The following is a 10,235-nucleotide window of genomic DNA, read 5'->3' on the forward strand; positions in this document are numbered from 1 at the left end:
AGGCTGCAGTCTGCTGGCTGCACACATGCAGGTAGAGGCAGTCCTGGCCCATTAAAGCTTGGTTTCAACCAGGGCAAGGATGAAGCAGGAGAGTCAAAACCCTGGTGAGGCGACTTGCCCAGGAATGGCAAGTATTGGGAGGGCAGTGGCAGAGCAGAGACCCCATCCCGGTATGCTCCTGTTTTGGCTGCACCCGTGCTTCTCTCCCCTGCTGCCATCACCCCTGAAAAGCTGGAGAGCCAAAGAGGTGAAATCTTCCCTGGTTACCTTGATGGGAGGGATCTCTGTGCCATATGCATTTGTTTTGAGGCTTGGCTGTGATGAGAGGCACTTGCAGAGGATACAAGAGGTGACTCTGCCTGTCCCCACTCTGTCCTCTGTCCACTGCCCGCCAAGGAACCATGTACCCCAGCCCCTCATCATAAACCCAGGTCCCAGATAATCCCGCAGCTCTGAGTGCAGGCACGGCCCTTCCTTGTTCCATAGTCACAGGTGCTGCTCTGAGCTGTTGAGATGTCTCACTCACCAGTTAGTAGGCATGTTCAGTGTAATAACTATATGGTTGGACTAATTTGGCTTGTTTCAGCTTAACTGGAGGACAAAGGATGGGATTTTCCTAAAGCACCTGAGGGATTCAGCAGCGTTCATCCTTGTGCCAGGGCTGGTGCCTGTGAATCACTCACAGGGTGGCTTGGTTTCAAGGCCTGGTTTTAATCATGATGTAAATCACTGGCTTTCATCTTGTTTTGCCTGTGCTTTTTGTGTTTTCACTTTTAAAAGAATATTCCCCAGGGAACCGCTGGCTCTCCCTGGTTGTGACCATTAGGAGGTATCTCTTTTCAGCTAAGTGTAGCCTGGGCACTAAATTTAGTACTCGCATTTGCTGATCAGGATGTTACATGGAACATTTAAGTGGCTTTATGGCGTATTGTACATACAGTCAGACTTCATTACCATGTTCTGCTCCATTAAAAAAAGATGATTGATTTTTTTTTTTTTAATGTGTGATACGTGTCCAGCTGCTTTAGATGGAAATTTGAATTCAATTAAATGCAGGAATCAGCATTTAAAATACTGCTTTTATTAGTTAAATAAAACCATCTTAAATGATCTGGGTCCACGGGCAAGGAAAAAAGGCTGTTTTGCATCTGAAGTTAAATGATTTATTAAGCAAAGGAAGTTGTTATCTATCGGGAGGGAATTGAATTGATTGCCTGTAGTGATAATGGCCTTTAAGATTTTTAGAACTGGTAGATCTCATCCTCACCCACCTAGTTTTAAATCCAAGGTTGGAATGAAGAAGTGAGCAGTATGAATCTTTTGCTTCCCAGTTGGTTTCTCAACTTTGAGTGACCTGAACTAAACCGAAAGGAAGCAAATCCTGCCTCTGCATCTGCAGAAAAGATTATATCTGCCAAAGCTGTTTTTTCAGCTCAGCAGATTCTGATTGCAGGTGTGATGCTTTAAGTATTTCTTTTAAATCCCCATTCAGGGGGATTACTTGATCTAAAGCGTTGGCAATAACACAGGTAACTGCTTGAGTATTCATTTTTATTTAGCTTAACTATCTTAAGCTCATGTCTTATTACAGATCACCATTTCAAGTTGTGTTTTGTAAACAGTTGCATTTAAAGAGCAGAAGTGTGTTCCATTTTCATTTGCAAAAGCGCCCTAGCTATTTTGCTGCTTACTCATGTGCTGTGGTCATTTACATTCTCCTGGATGCCCAGCACAAGGCACTTGGCAGGAGCAAAGTGTACCTGTTAATTCTTGACCAAGAAGCTGGTGGGGAATGTACTGGAGCTGACTCCTGATGCCTTTTCTCCCTTCACTTTAGCACCTCTTAACTCTTGCAGGGAGCAGATCAAGAGGGTGAAAGACTCAGATGATGTTCCCATGGTGCTGGTAGGGAATAAATGTGACCTCCCAGCACGGACAGTGGAAACCCGGCAAGCGCAGGACCTGGCCCGGAGTTATGGGATCCCCTACATAGAAACATCTGCCAAAACCAGACAGGTAGGAGGAGGGGTTTAACCAAAATCTTTGTTTCTTCTCTCCAGTGCTGTCCTGGAGAGGCAGTAATGGGCTGACACTACCCTGCAGACAGGTGGGTGTAAGAGCCAGGGTTAGTTGCTTCCTCAGGTCTAAGTGCTCCATCAGGACATTCCCTCTTCAGGCTTGAGCCTCCAGTCTGGAGAAGTGCCTCATTTCTGCTTTGACAACAGTGAAGGGAAAATACCTTCTCAGGATTTTCTCCAGGGTTCTGGAATAGCCCCATAGTCACTGCAGGTCAGCTAAGCTCAGGGAACTTGGCTAGTCTTATCCATGGTCTATTTTGGCAGACTGACAGGTAGTGTATACCCATGCCAGAAGGACCATATCGGGCTTCCAGAGCACAAAGGTGGAAATGGAGTAGCTGATACCTTCAGTGGTCTAGTGGTGGCTTGTCTCTTGGCTGGCGGACCTCATTCAGGCTGCTGAAAGCCTGAATCTCAAGAGCTTCAAGAGATGCTTTTCTTCCAGGGCGTTGAAGATGCCTTCTACACCTTGGTGCGGGAGATCCGTCAGCACAAGCTGCGCAAGCTGAATCCCCCAGATGAGAGCGGCCCTGGCTGCATGAACTGTAAATGTGTGATATCGTGACTACGGTGAGTTTTGAAAGGAGGAGATGAGGTGCAGCAGGGTTATATTGGAAGCAGGAGATGGGGCTTAACACTTGAAGCAGGGCAGGAGGTGACTGCAGATGCACTCACCTGCAAACAAATGCAGCAGAAATAATTCCAGCAATGGTATTGTTTTAATGACACACATTTTTGACTGAAGTAGCATTTTCTGTCAAGATACAGGTAGGTCGAAATTCCCACTTTCCTGAGGAAGTGTGTAGGAGGAAAGGGGTGTAGTATATTTCCCCCTCATTTTGTGGAGCAAAATTATACAGAATTGAATAAAGAAAAAAAAAATACATATTTTTTTGTGCTTCCCCTGGGAAAGCTTCTTTCCATGCTGCCCCTCTGAGTGGGGACTTAAGCTGGTGTTGAAGGTGTGAAGGTGCATGGGTCACTGTGTGTTCACCAGACTGGCTGTAGAAGGGTTGAGATGAAGAGCTGAGTGAGCTCATTGCCTACTCATGCACTCACATAAATTGCCTTGTCCTTAAGCTTCAGAGCAGACCTGTCTCATTGTGAAAGTTCTGTGTTCCTGGGAAGAGTTTTCCCCATTAGAGGTATCCCCCGGGATATTTGGAACTGATGCAATGTTGAGAATTAGCCGTAAGGGGGCTGTTTTGCCTTTATAAATAGGGCGTGCTGGAGCCAGAAACAGTGTTTTTCATATTGTCTGTGTTCACTTGCCTGTTTTTCTTCTTTCCTTGTTTTTTGTTTTTGTTTTTTAATGATGAATTTATTTAAATCATTGCAATCCTGGCTGGATAGCAGTGAGGGAGAGCTCCTATCGGTGTCCCTGCATAAGCTGGGTGGCCTTAAGCCAAATGCCTGCGAACATCTGGCTGTGTAACCACCTCCCATGGCAGAAATGGAGAGAGAAGCAATTGGGAAGAGTACATCAGGGAGATGTACATCTAAGGATGTCTAGGACTGGGGTGTGGGAGAAAAGTGCGCATGAACTTTGCACTTAATGTCTTTTGGGGGTCTCCCACGCAGCCAGACTGGCCCTTCACTCCTTTACACAACTGCTGGAGTCCTAAGGAGAAGTACATAGTGTCCAGAGGAGGTGCTAAGAGGGACTCGTTGAGTGTGGAAATGGGCAGCTGGTTTTCCTCTGCTGTTTGAGCCAAAGGCTGTGAGCACACAGAGCTCTTCCCCCAAAAGAAGGAAAGAAATGTTTGGCAGCATTTGCTTCCTCTGAGCAAAAACCCACCCAAGCACCACACCCCTCTGCTCCCAGCAGAGGTGCGTGTGAGGCCTCCCAGGGGCCAAGCCGAGTACTGTGCCCAGCACTTATCACTGCTAAGGGAGGCCTTCCAGATGTTTGGGTTTTCCAGATGTTCAGGAGCGTTTCCTGCAGATGGGGATGTGAGTTCAGGGCTCATTTCCTGCTCTGGCTCACAGCTGATGGCATGAGCTCTGCATTGCTGCTCCCACTGCTCCCCTACGATGACTGTCGGGAGCTTGGTCCCCATCACAGCCTGGTGGCCAGCACTGGCATAGGCTGTGCCTTCAAAAAGAGGGGCAAGAAGTGGTGGGAAGGAATCTCTTGGAAATGCTCCCCTCTGTTAAGAGAGCATGCCCCATGAGTTGCCCACATCATTTTCTGCTTAGGCAGAAACTGGAAACCAGGCATCCCAGCTTATTCTAGCTGCAGTAGCCAAGAGAAGAGAGGGAGGAACTTCAGGGTGCAAAAGGAAAAGCCAGGCAAGGACATGCTGTGTTTTGGGGAAGAGAAAGAAGGCTGTGTGTGTAGCCAGGGAGTCGGGGAAATCTGGCTGCATTTGCCCTGGACTTTGTGGTTTCCATCATCCCTGGAGGAGGGAGAAAGATCTCATCAGACATTGCCCTTTCCCACAGTGAGGTTTGGACAGAGGCAGAAGGTCTGGTGAGATGCCCGAGGCTCACCCATTACTCCACAGACCATCTGCTTCTTCCCTTCAGTGCATGTGCAGATGCTTTGCTGAGCCAGGTCCAGACCTCTAAGGCCTGTGTAGCCCTGTGCTTTCCCTCTGTGGGCGTTAGCAGGGTCATCCCGGAATGCTGAGGGGTGGGTAATGGAAACAGCCCCTCTTGGTGCTGATGGTGAATGGGTGCTAATGAGCATCCTCTTTGGTTTCAGCTGATTGGACCGTGTCTTGGAGAGGTTCCCACTGTGCAGTGCGCAAGGAAAGAGGTGAAGTGAAGGAAGAAGCATATGGATTCAGAGGAGGAGTATAGGGGGAGAGGAAGAGGAGGAGGAAGAGGACAGGGGGAGCATGAGCCCCTCCAAGGACTATCTCGCACTTCACCCAAGCCTGCGGCAAGCGACTTTTTCTGTTGTTTTTCTTTCCTCATCCCCTCCTCTTTTGGCCTCCTCCCACCCCAGCAACTGTACAAAGCCACAGATCAAATCACAGTAAATTATTATTTGATGGTCTCGACAAACCTTCTTGATGGCTCTGTCCTCCGTCCAGAGGGTGCTGCCGCTGGTGCTCCGGGAGGATTGCTGGTGGCATGGGCAGGGAGGGAAGGGCGCGGAGGTTTGCTCTCCACCGACTGAGGTCATGCTGCAGACCGCGAAGGTGAGCAGGATGGGGTGTCCTTCAAGGACAGAGCTGGTTTATCTCCAGCAAGTTGTCATCGTGTCCCTAAAAGCCTTTGCCTGTCCCAAGTTTTGGTAGGACCACCCTTGGTGCTCCCCTGGTGCTTTGCGTTCAGCCTAGTCCTTGTGGGATTTTTTATGGCCTCAGATGTGATGCCTGGAAGGGAAGAAGTGTCAGGGAGATCTGAGAGCTGGGTTCACTTCAGCTGGTGCCAGTTTGTTGCTTCCTTGATTTATTATTTTTTGCCAGGCAGCTCTTTGCACAGCACCTCCCAAATGTTTGTGCTCCACAGGCAGAATTAGGCCTTTCTGCTCCCTGCCAGTGCCTCTGCTAACACTGCAGAGAACATACACCTTGGGCTGTTCCATTCTGTCAGCAGCGTATAATGATATGCAAATCCTCACCTGCCCTGTGCACGGTTAATTACTGCTGAGCACGTAGCAGAAGGACTCTCCTGCACTGCAGACGGCTGTCTGGCTGCTCAACAACTAAGACTAAAGGATTCAGACTTCCAGTCATTGGGTTTAGGGTGGGTAAGAGTGTTTTGGATAAGGGCTAATTTCTTGAGAAGCCCATCCTCACTCAGCCCTGCTCCTTTGGGATTTTTGCCTGTGGTTTTACTGGCTTCTCCCATGTGCCTTTCACTTGCAGGGCCAAGAGGAGGCATTGTGCCCAGTGCAGCAGGCAGCCTGGTACTTGCTGCCTTTCCCTCTCCCAGAGTATTGCACAGACCAATTTAGCTGGCATCCCAAATTGAGAGCATCAGAGGAGGAAGGTGATCCAGCCAAGTGCGGCAGGGAGCTGTTCTGCACGGGCTAGCCCAGGCCTGAAGAGGTGCTGGGTTCAGGAGCCAGGGCTGGTAGGGGTTGGGAGCAGCAGGAAAAGTGTGTGAGTCACATCTCACAGCTCAAAACCAATACAGAAACCCTGGTCGCCCTCAGCACAAAGCCACAGCCCACCCAGGGGCTCCCAGCATCCGTGCAGGCATCTCCCATCCCACTCCTCATCCTCTGTCATGCCAGGCAGCAGCATTAAACTACAATGCTGCTTAGAGTTGCTTTTGGCTGGGCAAGAGAGGACTTGTGCTAATGGCTTGCTTTTTGTACCTGTACTCCAAACTGCTGTGGGGAGCAACCCCACCCTGGCTGCAGTTGCCTGGCACCGAGTTCCTGCGGGAGAAGGGCTGATCCCAGCTCTGGTTACCCAAAGGTAACTCCCTGTAGCTGGGAGTGCAGTTTGCAGTAGCGCCTGTCCCCGTGATGGAGGACAGCTGAGATGCTGAGTCTGGTGTTACATGGTGGGGCTGGACCAGAAAACCTCCCAACCTAGGTTTCAAGTGTGAAGTCTGCAAGTACAGGGTTTGTTCCTAAGTCAGCAGCTTGTGTGCAGTTGCAGGCAGGGCAGAGGGCAGGGCTACTTCACCTTAACTGTTAATGTCTGGGGTGATGTGGGGGCCCTTGCTTGGTGGTGTTAGTGCACTAGGAACCTGGTGCTTGTTTTCTGCAATAGAGCTTATCTCTTTCACCAGGCCCTTGGTGATCGAAGGGATATCTGTATCTGGAGGGCTTCAGATGAGAAGTAACGCTGTGTTTGGAGCTCTCTCGGGGGCTGGACTCTGGATAACTCTCAGTGGTTAGAGCTATCTTCTTTCTGGTTGGAAGTCAGAGGCCAAAGTCAAGGACCACGAGCCACGGTCAAGAGAGCTAAGGAGCTCTGGCAGCACCAGCGGTCAGGAGAGCAAGCACCACCTGCAGTCACACAATAGCCCCTTCAGAGAGTTCTCTGCACCCCACAGGGTGAGGTTTTCCAGCTTGCTCAGGAAAGCTCTGGGTCTGGTCAAGCCACATGTGTTATCTTAGCTGTTTGAGTGTCTTCTTGTTGCAAAATACTGTTGTTCCCTTGGGCCACTCCTCACGGCTGTATACTTCAAGTGGTGCCACAAACCAGCCCCTCTTTTCTACAGGCTGGTTATAGTCCTATTTTCTGTACGGCTAAATCAATGTGCTACGAGTCACTAGGATTCTGCAGGTGGACCTAGAAGTTCTTCAGCAGCCAGGGTACACCTTCATCTCAGTGTTACAATAGGACAGCACTTCAGAATTCCATTAGGCAGGTAGGAGCTGGAACTGGAGGATCTGACTGATGGGTGGTGCTCTAATTCTAGCAGGTTGCAGACCAATCTCATTCATGTTGTGGATTGCACCCAGCACAAGCAAGGCAGCCAGCGCCCTTTGTCAAACAGTGCTGGTCAGTAACGTGGCAATCTCAGGAGCTGGAAGCACCACTAGTTAGCTTTTTGCTGTAATTAGAAGATAACAAGAAACCCAGACTCTCAGGTCAGTGATCAAGTCCATGCTGAAAGTTCTGGGAGCAAAAGGAGGTGCTAAAAGCTTGACACTGCACCTTTTCCCCTGAAACTATGTATTAATACAGCACTGCATCTTTGTTCCAGGAGGTTGGCTTCAGGAGAATCACAACAGATCTTCAATGTGCAGTAAGATATGTCAGCTCTGATCTGATCTCCGGGGTAGACACAAACCAGATCGTATCACTTCACTAAGGTGGAGCTGTTACTTCGGACTTGGTGTTTCACTTGGTGCTGGTAATGTGGGTACAGGTTAGCAGCTTGCTGGTCATGACAGGCAGGAGGTCAGTACATGAGTTTACTACATGTTCTCTGCTTGTTATTTGAACTTGAGTCTGAAAGCAGTATCAGGGTTACATTTTCATTAGAGTGAATGTAGGTCTGGAGAAGGAATTGCTGGGTTTGGAGTCAATTTAGTTGATTTTCCCCATCGTTACTTAAGGTGCATTTGTTCTAGAAGTACTTGGACTGGAAGATGTGATTTTCGGATCCTGCAGTCGTTTCCCTTATGATAAGGAGCTGGTTGCCCATCTCAGTTCTGCTTCTGTGGCACAAGCTTTAGTAAGCAGAATGTACAGTTAGTCTGAAAAGCCATTCCAGTTGCATAGCTGGAAGCTGCAGGAGTGCACAGAGGTAAGTTTTTTTCTATATTTGGGCACATCAGCTCATATTTGGTGGCTGTGATCTCTTCAGCTGGTCATGACAAGGCTGGCCTAAATGTGGTGCTGTGCTGTGGATCTCGGGCAAGTGTGAACACCACCTCTAAGAAGGCCTCAGGCACCATCGCACTGATTATCTGTTGAGGCTGCATCTCTTGTGATGGAGGAGTGCTACCTTTGAATCCGTACTTAAATGATGGAATGGCTGAGGAGGTCTGGTCTGGTTGGGTCCATATGTCTCAGGACTGATGTATAAGCTTTTCTTTCCCACATAATTGACGCACCCCACACCCTATTACAGAAGGGTTGGGGCTCCAAAGACATCACAGCTGAGTCAACTGACAAAATTGCTTACAAGTCCTTAAAGATGCTGATTAAGTGCTGGAACAGATTTTTGCCTTTTGGTCTGCGAGGGCTTCCACAGGAGCCTATTCCTAAGCCAGCAGCAATGGTGACTCCAAAACACAAGCGCATAGTGCTTGTGGAAGGCTTTGCAAGCATCTGGGTTGAGTTTGCAGGAGCTGGCAGCTGTTGACTCATTGGTGGAGAGATACCTGATAGGCAAAGAGGGGGTAGTTGAATGAATGTCTTGAGTTTTATGGAGCAGCCCTGGCTAAATGCTGGCCTCATCCTCCTTACTTGCAGCGTGGTTGGGTGAGGAGGAGCAGACCAGGTTTCCCTTCTGTTACTACAGAGCTTTCCAGCTCGAGTGGTTCTTCTATATCATTTCCTCTTGGCTCCAACAAAGCCAACCATGCACAGGGCAGATGAGGATTTGCGCCCCATCTATCTGCAGGTACCATTAGGGACCTGATACCAGTTTTGGAGCAAGGATGGAGGTTTCTTACAGTTCATCTTTCTGTGTATCTTATGAAGAACCTGTTCTATTGTGTGAAAGAATAGGGTGACTCCACTCCCTTGGACTCATTTCTTTGTGTGTGCCTTCAAAGCTATCTCCATCCTCATCTTTGGCTCTTTTGTAATTGCTGCCAGTGAGCAGGGATGCTCAAGGGGTGGGACCAGCTGCTTTGTCTCCCAGAGAGATGATGGCTGAGTTGTTTCAGCTCTGGTTTGCTTATCTCCTGTGCTGTCATGGTGCCTGTGTCCTGTCAGGTGAGCATGACTGCCTTGCTACCAGGATGATGCTAGTATATGCCCTGTGGGCTTCCTCAGCTGCCGAGGTTTGTAGGGTTTGGGAAATGGTTTTGGGCAGACCTTCCTTTTTCAGCTGCTGGGCTATTTTCTCCATGTGCTGGTTTATACCTAATGATGTACTGTAGAAAAGGGGTGGTGTTTCTCAGAGGATGGTGTGACACCAAACATCCTGGCTACCAGCAACTGGTGGGAGCTGGGTCGTGCAGATGGGCCTGGCTCCATGTGCAGCTTTGCTCCCTTTAGAGCAGATGAGCCTTGTGGGTTGAGTACAGGGTGTATGGTTCAGAAGAGCCAAGGTACCGGCCCCAGCCAAGGCTGCTGGGGCTTGGGCTACATGCTCTGCACTGTGTGCACCCTTGCTCTGCTTCCCAGCTCCCAGCCTCCATGCCACAGCCCCTTTGCAGCACACCAGCAATACAGCAGCATGTGAGCACAGCAGCACATGTGCATCATGCAACTACCACAGCAGCAGGTGAGCAGCACAGCAAGCCAAAGAGGAGGAAGACTCCCAGGCCCAGCCAAACTCTCCAGTATTGCCTATGCCAAACAGGCCAGGGTGCAAAGCTGCCAGACATAGCTCACCCATCTCTCCCCTGCTGCATCCCAGAACCAGCCCAAAGCCTTGCTCCCTCCCTCGGCCTGGCTTTGCTCCAGGCTCCACTTAGCATCAATTATTCAGTTCTGACTTGCTGCTGTTTTGCAGAGGCACGCAGCAGGGTTGCTGAGCTCTTAGCCATTGTGGGTGGTGGGCAGGGAGGAGGATGAGGAGCACAGCCGTGGCTTGGAAGAGAGCCATCCAGTGACAAGA

General features: G+C 49.5%; 1 protein-coding gene across 2 annotated transcripts in view; it reads left to right on the forward strand.

Moving 5' to 3' along the window:
* HRAS (HRas proto-oncogene, GTPase) overlaps positions 1 to 5,090 on the forward strand; it is a 42,743-nt gene extending 37,653 nt beyond the window's left edge. For both annotated transcript variants that reach the window (XM_061463201.1, XM_061463202.1), the window contains 3 exons: positions 1,857 to 2,016; positions 2,524 to 2,648; positions 4,786 to 5,090. In XM_061463201.1, the coding sequence (XP_061319185.1) occupies positions 1,857 to 2,016; positions 2,524 to 2,643 (280 nt within the window). In that variant the 3' untranslated portion in view covers positions 2,644 to 2,648; positions 4,786 to 5,090. The remainder of the gene's footprint in view (positions 1 to 1,856; positions 2,017 to 2,523; positions 2,649 to 4,785) is intronic.
* The last annotated feature ends 5,145 nt before the right edge of the window (positions 5,091 to 10,235 follow it).

This window comes from Pezoporus flaviventris, unplaced genomic scaffold (assembly GCF_033815535.1).
Source record: "Pezoporus flaviventris isolate CSIRO_AGI_PZ_B2104156 unplaced genomic scaffold, CSIRO_AGI_Pfla_v1 ptg000036l, whole genome shotgun sequence".
NCBI classification, from domain to species: Eukaryota; Metazoa; Chordata; class Aves; order Psittaciformes; family Psittacidae; genus Pezoporus; species Pezoporus flaviventris.